General features: G+C 52.8%; 7 protein-coding genes across 7 annotated transcripts; 3 read left to right on the top strand and 4 right to left on the bottom strand.

Moving 5' to 3' along the window:
• Nucleotides 1–398: 398 nt before the first annotated feature.
• On the top strand, nt 399–1,554 carry CC84DRAFT_1078005 (TPT-domain-containing protein; the record flags this gene model as incomplete). The annotated part of the gene is made up of 3 exons (XM_018173782.1): nt 399–632; nt 685–860; nt 912–1,554. The coding sequence occupies 3 exons, from the start codon at nt 399–401 to the stop codon at nt 1,552–1,554; spliced, it is 1,053 nt and encodes a 350-aa protein (XP_018041511.1).
• A 386-nt stretch (nt 1,555–1,940) lies between these two features.
• On the top strand, nt 1,941–3,419 carry CC84DRAFT_1106401 (uncharacterized protein; the record flags this gene model as incomplete). The annotated part of the gene is made up of 1 exon (XM_018175142.1): nt 1,941–3,419. A coding segment is annotated over exon 1 (1,296 nt), but the record flags the coding sequence as incomplete, so codon positions are not given.
• A 376-nt stretch (nt 3,420–3,795) lies between these two features.
• On the bottom strand, nt 3,796–4,579 carry CC84DRAFT_1223873 (uncharacterized protein; the record flags this gene model as incomplete). Its single annotated transcript, XM_018183527.1, has 2 exons — nt 3,796–4,386; nt 4,577–4,579. The coding sequence occupies 2 exons, from the start codon at nt 4,577–4,579 to the stop codon at nt 3,880–3,882; spliced, it is 510 nt and encodes a 169-aa protein (XP_018041513.1). The 3' UTR covers nt 3,796–3,879.
• Nucleotides 4,580–4,968: 389 nt separating this feature from the next.
• CC84DRAFT_1132687 (DUF726-domain-containing protein) lies at nt 4,969–8,176 on the bottom strand. The gene is made up of 2 exons (XM_018175941.1): nt 6,820–8,176; nt 4,969–6,770 (listed from the first exon to the last, which is right to left on the bottom strand). Exons 1-2 carry the CDS (start codon nt 7,937–7,939, stop codon nt 5,077–5,079), a joined length of 2,814 nt encoding a protein of 937 aa, XP_018041514.1. The 5' UTR covers nt 7,940–8,176; the 3' UTR covers nt 4,969–5,076.
• Nucleotides 8,177–8,737: 561 nt separating this feature from the next.
• On the bottom strand, nt 8,738–9,344 carry CC84DRAFT_240 (uncharacterized protein). The gene has a single exon (XM_018185638.1). The coding sequence runs from the start codon at nt 9,204–9,206 to the stop codon at nt 8,880–8,882; it is 327 nt and encodes a 108-aa protein (XP_018041515.1). The 5' UTR covers nt 9,207–9,344; the 3' UTR covers nt 8,738–8,879.
• A 697-nt stretch (nt 9,345–10,041) lies between these two features.
• Nucleotides 10,042–10,959, bottom strand: CC84DRAFT_1077744 (short chain dehydrogenase; the record flags this gene model as incomplete). Its single annotated transcript, XM_018173770.1, has 4 exons — nt 10,042–10,476; nt 10,519–10,600; nt 10,649–10,726; nt 10,781–10,959. The coding sequence occupies 4 exons, from the start codon at nt 10,957–10,959 to the stop codon at nt 10,042–10,044; spliced, it is 774 nt and encodes a 257-aa protein (XP_018041516.1).
• A 509-nt stretch (nt 10,960–11,468) lies between these two features.
• Nucleotides 11,469–13,679, top strand: CC84DRAFT_1182203 (monooxygenase; the record flags this gene model as incomplete). Its single annotated transcript, XM_018180615.1, has 5 exons — nt 11,469–11,564; nt 11,651–12,428; nt 12,478–12,775; nt 12,827–13,256; nt 13,518–13,679. The coding sequence occupies 5 exons, from the start codon at nt 11,469–11,471 to the stop codon at nt 13,677–13,679; spliced, it is 1,764 nt and encodes a 587-aa protein (XP_018041517.1).
• Between the last annotated feature and the right edge of the window lie 457 nt (nt 13,680–14,136).

Below are 14,136 nucleotides of genomic sequence, written 5' to 3' on the forward strand. Positions count from 1 at the left end.
GACGAATGGTCCGCGGCTCCCCCCAGGAAGCAGTCGGCGGCTGGCAAAAGCCATAAACGCCAATGCTCATCTTGGTGTGCCCCTGGGAGTCCGCATCGGCACAGGTGATCAAAGAAGCACGCGATGCACCATCCATTGGTGATAGGCCCATCAGCCACATGCACGCTGATCGGTGTTTACCGAGACCCACCGTATTGTGTAGACAGGGGGCCGCTTTGCACGCGTCAGACAGAATGTGGACTGCCAAGATTATGACCCAGCCGAACTAGCCGTCGTACATCCGCCGAGGCAGCGGAGTAGGGGCTGGCGATAAGGAAGTCTGCACGTGTGGGTTTCTGAATTTCGGAATGTTGTTACTGCACACGTCCTTCCAATTTTCCGTTTAAGATTTCCACGACATGCAGCGCAGCGACCTCGGGCAGCTTTCTGCTGTGCTGGATGAAGAGAAGGACTATGTCGAATCCAACAGGCCACTGCTGAGAGACGATGAAAAGACGGCGGATTCCGAGAGCCAGGTGCCAGGAAGGACGAAAGAGCAAGATGCAAATCGAACGCGGACGATCGCCTATCTCGGCATGTACTTCGTGATGAATCTCAGCTTGACCTTCTACAACAAGCTTGTGCTGGGCTCGGTAGGCGTTTGTGTAGGACAGGAAGACGTTGGACGGAGGTTGACGAGAACAGTTTGCATTTCCCTGGATACTCACATCGATACACACAGGGACATCAGCGTTGGGCTGTTCGATCTTGCTGCTGTTCGGTCACTTCCAACTAAGTAGACTGACCCTGCGTGAGCACTTTGTGTTGATCGCCTTCTCGTTCCTCTTCACGTTAAACATCGCCATGTCGAATGTCTCGCTGTGAGTGAAACGGCGCTGCATCAATGACCCTGAGGCTGACCTGGCTCGCAGGGAAATGGTGTCGATCCCATTCCACCAGGTGATGCGGGCGACGACGCCAGTGTTCTGCATCCTGATCTATCGCGTGCTGTACGCGCGGTCGTACGCGCCTGCAATCTACGCGTCCATCATACCGGTCATTGCCGGCGTGGGCCTTGCGACGTTTGGCGACTATCACTTCACCGCACTGGGCTTCACTTTGACGCTGAGCGGCGTGGTATTAGCAGCTGTGAAGACCGTGGTCACCAACCGCCTCATGACGGGACGGCTGAAGCTCCCGGCGTACGAGGTGCTACTGCGCATGGGCCCACTGGCTGCGATGCAGTCGCTCCTGTATTCGGTTTTGACCGGTGAGTTCTCGGAGTTCTTGACCTACGTACGCCAAGGACAGCTTGATGGGAATCGATTCATGGCGGTTGCGGGTAACGGCATACTGGCGTTTGCCTTGAACGTGGCCTCGTTCCAGACGAACAAGCTGGCGGGCGCGCTGTCGATGACCATCTGCGCCAACCTAAAACAGTGCTTGACAATAGTGCTGGGCGCCGCATTTTGGAACATCCGGCTCAATGCGGTCAATGGGGCGGGCATCTTGTTGGCGCTCGCTGGGGGTGCATGGTACAGTTCAATTGAGGTCAGAGGAAGGACGCAGCGGTAAGGCGGCGGAGCTTGGCAGCGGAAGGATGCGGCGCCGCTCATAGCGCCACACCTAGCCCAATTGGGCGCGTCTCGGAACAAAATTGTCGCTCAACGCCATACACTGTCACAGCCAGGTGAATTGCTTCGTATAGATCTCGTACCCAGGCGTCGCGAAGTGACACCAATATTTGCGCTGGCGATAAGCTGCGGTCGATCGACATCATGATTCCCTCGCTCCAGTTCTCATCTCCCAGACGCATACAAAGACGCGCGTGCTTGGTGGGTCGCTTACACGTTGGTGCTGCACGTGGGTAGAATGGTTGGCCGCGACCCCATCATCATTCACTGCCTCATCGAGTAAGTCAAGTTCACCCCTTGGCAGCGGATGCGCCCCTATCTCCACGACTCCAGCGCCCGCGCCTCGGATTCTGGGCACGCCAGGGTAGCGGAAATCGGCACCGCCACAGCCTGGGCGTAATCCTCGTACACCATTTTCGCACCAGATGTCACTTGCACACCGGTATGCCGTAATTCAGTACTTTCGTTCAGTCGGTCCCTTCCTTGCCTGAAGTCAATCGTTCTGCCGCCATGTTGAGCATGCCCCGGCCCAGAGCCCTCTTCGTGGCAGTAGGCTTCGTCTTCATTACTTTAATTACGTTTTACTCTTTCTCAACTGGTTCCTCGGTCTCGCAAAGGACTTTGGAGGTTGACTTAGAAGTCGCGTCGGACATCGCCCAAGAGAGCTCAAACACGCGTGGCTTTCATTTACTGACTACAGCAACCGGCAATGACTTGAATGTCTGCCGCTTGGTACTTTCGGCAGCCGTTCTTTCCTATCCTCCGACAGTTTTGCTTGCCTGGAAGGGTGAAGGCGACTTTGATGCTGCCGAAACACATCTTGCAAAAGTGCGCGCACCACTTCGCTACTTTGACACTCTTCCCAAGTCCAGCGAGGACGACTTGGTTCTTTTGATAGACGGTTACGATGTCATTTTCCAGCTTGGCCCGGATGTACTGCTCCAGCGCTACCACGAGGTGGTCAAGGCCTCGAATGAACGATTAGAGAGACAATTTGGGGCCAAACACGTAAAAAGCCATAACATGTACACTACCATACTCTTCGGGCCAGATGTATTGTGCTATCCCATCGATTTCCGCCGCCCAGCCTGCTGGCTAGTACCCGAATCTACGCTTCCACGTGATGCCTTTGGCTCAGAGACAGACAAGAATGACGAACACAGGCGACCCCGCTGGCTCAACTCTGGCACCATGCTCGGACCCGTCAAGGACCTCCGCCGTCTTTTCGAAGCCACCATGGACAAGGTCAATCAGACGTGGGACCCAGAGTTCTACGGCCGCAACTCGGATCAAATGTATCTTGCAGACGTTTGGGCTGACCAAGAGTTCGTGCGCATGACGTCCACTGGCAAGAACGCGACGATCCCTCTTCCGGACCAGGTGCCCGACGAAGTGAAACCTAATGTATTCACCCCAGCGCCCGAAGATAGAAAGAAAGCCGAGCATCATATAGGCATCGACTACGAATCTCGTATGTTCCAGACAGTCGCACTGTTCTACGACATCCTTCAGTGGGCTACCTTTGACAAGCCTCGGTCGTTCATCACAAAGGACGAGATCCACCAATTCTCACTTAAGCTACCGAAAGACGTGGAGCAATCCAAAGCCCCATTTCGTGCCCTCAACCAGTGGGGCTGGGGTAACGCCTGGCTCAAGCGCAAGTCCTGGAAAGACGTCCCCCTCGGGATCAACACAGTGACGAAGAACATGTTCCCCGTCATCCATTTCACTGGACTCAAAAACTACCGCGATGAGTGGTGGGACCGCATGTGGTTCTTCCCTCATGCGGAGAAACTTTTGAAGGCGAAGCCTGATCGTGGTGTCATCACCACGGTTGACGGCGTTGACTGGGTGCCGTACCTGCCATTTGGAAAACAGAGCGCGAGGGAAGATGCATGGGCTGATCAGGGAGAGCTGCTGAAGTGGGATGCGTTGTGCGGAGAACACGAGGATGTGTTATACAATGGGTGGGAGCCGCCTCCACCGGAGCCAGAGCCTGAGAAGGCAGAGGAGCAGGAGGAAGATAATAAGGAGGATAAGAAAGATGGCTGAGCATACATAGATGTAGTGGTCGCGCTCTACCCAATAAAATGCGAGAATGCAATCGTTGAATTGAATCGATATGCCGGAAGAATTCCCATGCGCTTCCAAAAGAAAAAAAAAAGATAAGTTCCAAACATATCAAAAAGGAACCAAAAGTGCTCAGCGCTTTCCACACCAGCTCGCACAACTTTCGATGGCAATATCATCGCTGGCCAACATGATCTTATTTGAAACCCGTCGTTCCAATCCTCCCATTAAAGAGCCGCCTTTGTTGCCGCATGAAAACCAACACTAAATGACTACTTCGTTCCCAGTCACCGGAACCCCAACAGTGTCCAGTGTCGCTCCAATCAGTCCCCTTGTAGTAGTCCACAATCGTCCTCCTTCGACCTACAGACTTCTCACCTGAGACCGCAGCGTCTTGTCCCTCCTCGCTGCCAGCAGCAACTCGGATGTCGGCCGGTCCTCGCGTATTCTCTCCATCGACAGTTCCAGGTCCGTTGCCGTCTCTGGTGGCCGCAGCCTCGTCCTCATCATCCTCATTTTCGCGAATGCTCTCATCGCTAGATCGAGGCGCGAGCCGACCAAACTTATCGTCGACCTCAAGCACCGCCGCAGTGTCCGCAGGCGAGCTCCCGAGATCGATAACATCGCTCTCTTCAGGCGACTTCTCCTTGACGACCTCTCCAAAGATGCGCGGCGCCCGCTTCTCCCCCTTTGCCCACTTATCCTTAAATCAGTGTTGATCAGCTTATCCTGCGTGCCAATTCCCTACATCACACTCTTTGATCGCGTCAGGACATATGATCTTAATACTAATCTCCTAATTATCAGTATGGTGTCGACGATGTACATCGCAGCGAGTGAGTAGGAAGCGCAGACTGTTCAATGGTTGATCACGCAGGAACAATGTAGCTTACCATGCCGGAGTTGCCAGATCGACCACAGCACCTAACTGTTAAACAAGACCCACACGTCCTTTTCACCAAAAAGATAAACTGCTACAGCACACATTATAATTTGAGCCATGAGCTGCTGCGCATGGGTACTAACGCCATATGTAAAGAAGTCCGACATGCATGTGGGCATTCGTGATGTAGGTCTGTGCGTGGAAACAGCCAGGAAAAGATATTTGGATATTCAAAACCATCGTGTGATGCATATACTCGATCTCCCCACCGAATCTCCAATGTTCATTGCCTGCGTCCCTCTCGACCGATCTCACGTCCACCGGCAGAATCGAACACGAGGTCTGGTACTAGTGCGGATGCAGAAAAATACGTATAAGCGGGTGGGAATGTTTTGGGTCAGTGGGTTCTTGGGTTCTGAGTTTGAACCTCAACTGTACGAAGAATTTGATGTGGTCTAAATCCTGGACCGTTTCTTGGGGTATCTATATAACAATGCACAGCTCGCTCCTTCACATCAGCCCATAATCATTATCATCCAACGGCTCGGGCTCCACCATATTCAGCTCTCCAAATTCGCTCGCCACGTCATCGTCACTATACTCGCTCTCGTCTACTTCCGCAATAGCGACTACGGGCGTCTTCTTCGCCGCGCTTGTGAAAAGAGGAGCGCTTCTCGAGGTTTCAACAGCGACAGGGGACGGAGGTGCGTCCTTTGGGAACTTAAGCATCCCTTCCAGCGACGGTGAGACTTTCTGCGTTTCGAGGTCGCGCATGTCGATCTGGTGTGGCTCGGGGTCGTACTGAGATGATGATGACCAAGTGGGCCGTGTGAAGTTGGTGCGCTGTGGTTCAGCGGCGGGTGTGGGCGTCATGTTCGTGGGGAGTTGTTTTCGGGACAGGGAAGATGAGGGGTAAGCTGGTGGGCGTGTTGACAGAGCAGGGGCAGAGCTCTCCATTTCGATTGAATCTGACAATGGATCCATGTTCTCAGTCGTTGCAGGCTTCCCTACTTGTGCTACAGAGGCCGAGCGAGCTGCCATTCGCGATGGGTCTTGCGCAGAAGCTGGCGCAGGTGCGGATGCCGGCAAAGTCGGCTGCCGCCGCACGAAAGGCTGTTGGCCTGATCTTGACTGCATCGAAATCATCTGTCTCCGAGGGCGTGATGGACTTGGAGGTGGCGATGGTGGTTCTGCTGATGATGGAGCTGATACATTGACCAAGCTATTGGAGGAATGTTGGGCAATCACCATCTCTGTCGCCCTTGAGGCAGATAGGTCTGGCTGTTGGCTGTCTTTCTTGTGCTGCTGCACGTATTTTTGGACCTGCTCTTTCCGCTTTTCCGCGACCTCCAAAGCACGTTCCTGCTCGGCTACTCGATTGAAGTCGATGTCGCCAAAACCGATCTTGACAAGAATGCTTCCGACCAGGTACCGGTAACGGTCATGGCCGCTGACGAGCTTGCTCATGTCGGCATTCTCGACGCCAAATACGTCTTTGATTTCTTGCAGACCAGCAACCCCAAATTCGAGCTTGGTGGACCGGTACAGAAAGCCCAAGATGTAGTCCTCAGTGCTGAACACATTGACCACACGAGCGGCAACAACAGACCGTATCTTTCTCCAAGACTTGCTGTCCGAAGGCGCCGGTGTGCCCATTAATACGGCAGCTTCGACTAGGCCGAACGCGTTCTGTTCTGCCAGTTCAACCAAACATGAGTATATGACGCGCGCTCCAATCGAGTAACCCATCAGAGTAACAGGTCGCTTGCCTTGTACGCCATCGATGAGGGCATGTGCCAAGACCTTTCCAGCTTTGTCTGCCCTCGCCAGCGCAACGCTGAAAGGGTTGTCGAGGACACTCGCAACCTTGACAAGGCCCAGCGGCCAAAGCCCGGCATATAAAGCCCCGAGAAGAGTGCGGCTGACAATGGTGTAGGTGACGCCATCCCAAGCGTAGCTGAATAGCACGTCGTTGAGCGAGTTGCCCATGCGAAGCATAGCCTCGAGCTCAAAACGCAGCGCAAATGGCTCGGTACCTCCCGCGTCGAGGATCTCCCATGGTTTGTTCACGTCGGTTGGTGACGTGAGCCAACCACTAATCCCAACAGTGACACGAAGACGATGCTGTTCGCGCTTCGTGGGATCACGGGCATCTAGCTCTGCTGCCCACTCGTGATCACGCTGGGCGGCCGGGCGATCAGGATCTTGGACTTGTAAGCAATTTGCTGCTGGATATCATTGACTGGGACGTACCTTGCACAGGAATAAACTCAAAGTCTTGGACCTCTCTCGCATATTGCTCCATGATCCTTCCAGTCATCTTCGCGCCGTACGCACCAAATAGAGAGCCTACGAGAACAGAGCTCCCTGCCAGTGCACCAAGGTAGGTGGATACTACACCCAGACCAAGGCCGCCCATGACTGTGCCAAGACCAGCAGCGAGCAAAGGTGCTGCAAGCCCACCAGTGACGCCAATTAGGACAGCACCACCCACAGCAGCGAGCCCGACCTTCCACTTCCGTGATGTCGCATCGTTTGAAGCTTGCTTCTTTGCTGACTCTTCTGCATCCATCTGGGATGCAGCAGTGGCGAGAAGGCCTTGAGCGATCGATTTCTCGTGCTCAGCCAGGAGATCCGGCTCCAATTCCAGGCTGCTTGTTAGATGAAGGAGGAGGAGCCGCGAGTGAGCTGAATAATGCTCTAAACTCAAGATGAGTAGAAGGAGGCAATGCAATATGAGAACCTTCTTTTCTTCCTCGAAAGCAAGCATCTGCGTTTCAATGACTTCGTAGTGGCCATGCTTCCTCGTCTTACTGGTGTAACGCATGCTGAACGGATCGCCTTCAAAATCAAGCAGGAGAGAATTGCCTTGTTTATGCCTCTCGCCCTCTGCCATCATTTGCTTCCGCTTAGCCTTCGCCTGGCGTACCACATCCCCTCGAACGCAGAGTACGTCGCAAATGCGATGCATCACGCCAGCCCTCCACTTGTCGAAGTATGTCAGAGCAGCCCTTCGCAAGCCCAGCATCTGTGTCGACTCCACCTCTCGTTGTCGCACCCTTCTCCGTCCCTCTGCCTCGATTGCGGCTTCATTCTGCGGCCCATCGAAGCTGATAAGATCTTGTGTCGCTGTCTGCAGCGGTGGAGACGTAGGAGGTGGCGTCGCAGTGGAGGATTCGGTCTCGTGTGTTTTATCGGCGTCGAATGTCGCTACCAAGTCGCTGCGCATCGCATCGGTGCACAACAACACCAGCAGGGCGAGTTCTACGCGGAGGGCGGGCGTCTCGAGGACCGACGTGAGGGACGCTCCCTCATCCTGTTTGGCGGCGCTCTGTCCCGCGCCAGTAATGACGTTGGCGACTTTGAAGAGCATCTTCGCTTGCGTAGATGCTTAAAGAGGTCACTGAAAAGGCGGCATGGCTGCCTATACAGGAGGCGTTGGTGAACATGGAGTCGCATTTTGGGGCTTAGATCGGGCCGGGCCACAGGATTCGGCCCCCGCATCAGCACCTTAATCATCACTCGATCTTGGCGTTCGAGCACCGAGGGGACTACAGAAGACACTCGCAGGGACATAAAGGAACATTGCGTCTTGAAGGATGTGTGCAGGCGTGGGAGATGATGGAACATACCCCACAGGAGCGAAGGAGTGCTGGACCCTGACGCGCCAAGAGTAGTGTTCCAAAATGTGGACGGCGCGCGTGATCACGTTACCGACCGGGCGTTCCTCAAGTTGCTTAGCAATTGTCCGCCCTCACTGACCACAAAGAATTGGCTGCGCATGTCGCATGCGCTTCGAGCTTCCGGACGATGAACACACTCCCACGGCATACGGTGTAAAGTCACGATGAAGCACTTTAACGAGACGATGGCGGGATAACTCACGAGAATTATTCATCAAGTTGCTTTCATCCGATGAGCAGGAACAAACCCCACATATGGGAGTACTGGACTGATATTGAGCCACGGTACAGACACAACCACCCTGATTCGCCAACTGGGACAGCTTGATTAGTCGTATCAAGAGCATCGCATCCAAGCACGCGTCTATCCCCTGTTTCGCCTACTTGAACAGCCTGACCGGAAACGACCATACTCAAGTGATAGCATGCAGGAAGGCTGAATCCAGGCATGACAAGGCGTACGAAGTCTGTACGACCCACACGCACAGCCGTGAACCACAATCCACACCGGTAGCCCTAGCACCATTCTTGACAAAGAAAAACGGATCCCCTTTCTATCACTACGGCCGCTATCACGATAGCGGAAGTCCTGCGTCGGATAGCAGAGGCGCTCAAGGTTGCCAAAGTCGCCTACCTTGCAGAAAAAGGGCTGCAGCAAATCACAAGCGAGATGGGCGACATCTCGCTATTGGAGACCATGGCAACCGTCTTGAAAGCCTCTTCAATGGACCGCATTTCGTCGATCTGCCTTGGGAAGCTCTCTTTGTTGTTGACCAGCACAACTTTATTGTTGGGACGCTTGAACGATACATTGCAAGGCTGCCTAAGAGCCGTGACCAATGGACCTGGAGAAAACCATGTGAGCAAGTGAGCATAGCTGAGGAAGAGAAGAGAGATAAAGGAGTTGTTGGAACAGATTAAAGAAGCCAGGACGAACCTGGTTGGGCATTGGAACATACTTGTTGCATGAGTCCGATTGGAGCCTATTGTGAGGGCTCGCTTTAATTGTCAAAGGCATATTTTGACCAGAGCAGATTCGCCAGTAGGGGACATTCAAACCATGTCGACTACCATAAACTAGAATCTTGACACATTGAAAGAAGCGGTCAGCAATGGGTTCAACGAACAGACTGCGGCATTGCGCAATGTTCTTGCCACCCTCTCGCCTCTATCGATACCGTGTAAGGATACACCAGCCGAAACTTTACTTCCTATTTCAAAGCTCCAAACCCATCAAAGCGATCTGAGTAGGGTTGCGACCTTAGTGGGCAAGTCCAATAGCGTCACGATCACAAGTACAGCCTCAAAGCTTGTCATATTGCAGTTACCGCAATACGAGAGACGGAAATTTGCAAGCGGTTGCAAATGTGGCTGCCGCATCCAATCTCCACAATAATTAGTTCCTCGACCACTAGAGGCCCTCATCGGGGCCATGTCCATGAGCTATATCAGCATTCCAGCACTTACATAAAACACACAAGACGATGTCGACGCTGCACCGAATTCACGATAATCTTGACCTACCACTTTCCAGAATGGTTCCCGAAAAGATCCCGGCGATGAACTTCGTCTCCTCCTTGGAAGTGACGATGAATATCTGAACTCCAAAGGCTTCAATCTTCTACACGAGTTGGTTTTGAGCATCGTTTACCTAGACCTTAATCAGCTTCTAGACGCCTCGTGCGCGGATATCGACCAACAGGACGCATGGCTTATGGATAGCCTTTTCGAAGGAGAACACGAAGACAATGGAAGTATGCATAACTGCGTCCAGCGATCCTTCTAAAAATATTCAACTCGCAATACGTCCACAAGTCATCCCCCCGGCAATTGGAATATCCGCCCCAGTCGTATACGCCGCTGCGTCGCTCAACAAATAATTCACCGCCCCCACAATATCGCTCGTCTCCCCGATCCTTCCCAGTGGCGGAGCATTCCCCATCAACTTGAACAGCTCCGGCTGCTGCCTCGCACACAGCAGCGTCATATCCGTCCTGATGAACCCCGGCGAAATCGAATTCACGCGGATATTCCAGGGCGCGAGCTCGGCCGCCATTTGCGTCATCATGATTCTGACTGCGCCTTTGGTCGAGCCGTACATGCTGAGGTGTTGCAGCGGGACAGCGTGGTGCGATGCCATGGATGCGATAAGAACGATGCTGCCGCCGGTCCCTTGGGCGCGCATGGCACGGGCGGCGAGCTGGGACGAGAAGAAGGCTCCCAGGACCTGGAGTTGTTAGCGGGGAACGAAATGGAAGGACTGACATACATTGACTCTCAGCAGTCTTTCGCATTCGTCCCAGGTGTGGTCTAAGAAGGGCTTGTCAACCGCGATTCCGGCGGCGGGAACGCTACCTAGTGATTAACGAGGATCAACATTGACTGGTGATATCACGTACCAACCATCGACGCGACCGAATTCATCTCCAATTTCGCCGAAGGCTCGCTCTAAATCATCCATCTTGGTTACATCGACTCTGAGCGGACTCGCGTTATTCAAGTTCCGGCTTCATCGGCTGCGGATGTCCTACCGGTAGTATTTACCCTTCACACCTAGTTTCGAGATGCTTTTATGGGGCTTGTCTAGAACGTCCAAAACAGCGATGTTACTTCCTGCCTCTGCAGCTGCTTCAGCAATTGCCAGGCCAATACCTCGGCCACCGCCTGTGATGACAGTCGTTCTTCCTTTGAGACTCAAGCGCTCAATCATCGGCCGCTTATCACCTGCCTCTTCCTCGAAGCTTGCTGTGGCGGCCTGAGAAGGTGGATTTGTGTTTTCGTGTTGGGCATGAAAAGCTGAAAATGCTCGACTGGCTATCAACTGTGGTATAGTACCTCGTGTCCGCAGCGCAGCGGACTTTATAGATCGGGATGTCATCATCACTGTGTCGAACCTGGAGTATAACTATCTCTGTGTAGGGTATAGGTCTCAATTTCCGTGTATGTGTACGACGATCGACGTGGAAATGCTCTTACCCGGCACGTGACTTGAGGTTGCGGGGAAGATCAAATGAACGTTGACGATGCGACTTCCCCGCACTTTCGGAAAGAACTCCATCGGGCTATATAATATGACAAAGCAACGCATATCGAGTAACCCGCGGCTATCAGATAAGAACTATAGGAAGAAGTTCTATCAGGATTCCCACCAACACTTGAACTTCATTCTCGATACCGTGCAATTCTCACGCAAGAAGCTTGCAGGAGTCAATATTAACAATGTCCGCTCCAGACGCCATCATAATCGGTGCTGGGCCTGCGGGCATCTCCATGGCCTACACTTTGAAGCATGAACTTGGCTTCGATGATTTCACCGTATGTACTTCCCATATTCAGCCCTGAATGCGTAGCTCCCGATGAGCTATACCACTGTCACCCAAAGCGCTGACCGGCAAGTGCAGATATACGAAAAGCTGGATGGTGTCGGTGGAACATGGCAGACGAACAAGTACCCCGGCGTCGGCTGCGACGTCCCCACCATCCTCTACTCGTTCCACTTCAATCTTAACCCCAACTGGTCTAAAGAGCTATGTGACGGACCCGAGATATTGGACTATATGAATGCTACAGTCGATAAGTTTGATCTGCGAAAGCACATGCACTTTAGCATTGAGTGCGTTGGCGCTACGTGGAATGCCAATAGCAATAAATGGGACGTTAGATTTCGGGATTCGAAAACGAAGTTAGAATTCATTAGGAATGCTACGGTCTTCATCAGTGCAGTGGGAGGCATTAGCCGACCGCGGGATACACGCTTCGAAGGTATGGACAAGTTCAAGGGAGCGTTATTTCATACGGCGAGATGGGACCATTCGTATGATTACAAGGGGAAAAGGATGGCTATTATCGGTAATGGATGTTCCGCCGCGCAGGTCGTGCCTACGGTCAAGAAAGAAGCTGCTTTTATCACGCAGTACGCTAGATCGGCGCAATGGTATCACGAACGTCCAAACAGGTATTTTACGCGCCTGGAGAAGTTAGCGTTCCAATATCTTCCGTTGTGGGAGCGATGGAAGAGGTTGCAACTGTTTCTGGAAAACGACGATCTCGTTGCGACTTACATGCCTGGTGTGACCGCAGCAAAGAAGAGAAAAAAGGTCGAGGCTTATGCGAAGAATTACATCTACTCTAGGACGCCGGAGAAGTATCATGATTTCATTGTGCCCGACTTCCCACTTGGTGAGACGATTGCCCGTGCTGTTTGGTGCGGACGGCTCACATCAAACAGGCTGTAAACGCCGCATTTTCGACCCCAACTACCTCGACGCCCTGAACGCACCCAACGTGGAGTTAGTTCCAGAAGGAATTCGGGAAATCAACGAGACCGGGATCATCAGCTCCAGCGGCAGACAAGAAAATTTCGACGTCATCGTCCTCGCGACCGGCTTCCAAGTGCAACAATTTCTTACGCCCATGGAAATCATCGGCAAAGAAGGCAAATCGCTGAACCAACAGTGGAAAGAGCATCGCGGCGCACAAGCCTACATGGGTTCCTATGTACACAATTTTCCCAACCTAGCTATCCTGTAAGTGTACCTTCCATTCATTTTCCATCGTGATATTGACGTACCGCCCAGATTTGGACCAAACACCTTTCCCGCCCATAACTCCGCCCTCTTCGCCATCGAAGTCCAAGTCTCCTTTGTCGCCCGTACCCTCCTCGCGCCCCTCATCGATCGCCGCTTCTCTACCTTCGAAGTGAAGCCCACTGCCGAGAACCAATGGGTGAATTCCATTCACCAGCAGCTGCAAGGCTCGGTGTTTGATGCTGGCTGCTCGAACTGGTACATCAATGAGCACGGGCGGAATGCAGCGAGCTGGCCGGGATACGCGAGCATGTTTTGGAGGGAGACGTGGGTGCCGAGGTTTGGTGTATTTGCAAAAAGTGGTGGGGATAACAAGTGGGTTTTGAGGAGGATGTGGAGGTGGTTGCGGACGATGGGGTGGTCGGGGAGGGTTTTGGCGTTGCTGTGTGTGCTTGTTGCGCTGGGAAGGAGAGGCGTTGATGTGAGACTGTTGTTTCGACACATGAAAGCGAGGGCCATTGCAAAAACACAGGGACTGAAGGTTCGATAGATGGAAAGCAGCTAGATAACGAGGTATGACGGCTCCTACATGAGAGTACGTGTGTTTTAAGGGTAGAGGAGATCAGCTTTGGAGTTTCGAATCACCTTTCATTGATTTGCTCGATCACATCCATCATCTTTCGTAAGGTTTACTCGCCGGCCAGCGTCCCTGTGCGATCGCGATTGGTCACATCAAACGCAGTTGGTTTGGGGAAGCCGGTACCAACAAGTGCCATGGGATACTGCGAATATTGGGAGAGGCTATTCTAGACAGCTTCTACCCACCACGATGACATTGCACGCGAAGGTCCACAAAAAGCAATTACGGGACTTTCTACCCAGAAAGGGCATTCGTCCGAAGTAACTGCAGCAAAATCAAAGACACGACCTTCATAAATCCGGGCCTGCGTTGCGCGGGAAGGGTCGATGTCTTCAGTGACTGGGCCCTTCTCGAGAGCAACAGACGATGGTGATTTTTGACCATTGTGCATAAAATCTTACAAATTTCGACTGCTGATGGCGCCGATCCGTCTTCGTTCAACTCCTTGGAACTCATCTCGTCCATGTATTTCTAGTCGCCTTCTCTCTATCCGAGGGACCAAGTTATCAATATAGGGATGCAGTAGGAAAACTCTATTTGGGCACTAATACGCGACGCAATGATCAAAAGGCGAATGATTTCGAACTTTAGTATCAATCAACTGGGAGTCATCATGGAGCGAGATACACAGGGCGCCATGACCTGTCTCAAATCAGGAACAGCTCTCTATTGGGCAAACCACTGTAAAGCTTCGGCCGTACTGACGTGTGCAAGGATGACA

The sequence above is a fragment of the Paraphaeosphaeria sporulosa genome (genome assembly GCF_001642045.1).
Source record: "Paraphaeosphaeria sporulosa strain AP3s5-JAC2a unplaced genomic scaffold CC84scaffold_1, whole genome shotgun sequence".
NCBI classification, from domain to species: Eukaryota; Fungi; Ascomycota; class Dothideomycetes; order Pleosporales; family Didymosphaeriaceae; genus Paraphaeosphaeria; species Paraphaeosphaeria sporulosa.

What these genes read in the sequence shown, in the direction of transcription:
- CC84DRAFT_1132687 (XM_018175941.1), bottom strand. Translation starts at nt 7,939, where the DNA reads ATGCTCTTCAAAGTCGCCAACGTCATTACTGGCGCGGGACAGAGCGCC. An exon ending in TGAGTTTATTCCTGTGCAAG is followed by an intron (nt 6,771 to 6,819) that starts GTACGTCCCAGT and finishes TACAAGTCCAAG; the next exon opens with ATCCTGATCGCCCGGCCGCC.
- CC84DRAFT_240 (XM_018185638.1), bottom strand. Translation starts at nt 9,206, where the DNA reads ATGTTCCAATGCCCAACCAGGTTCGTCCTGGCTTCTTTAATCTGTTCC.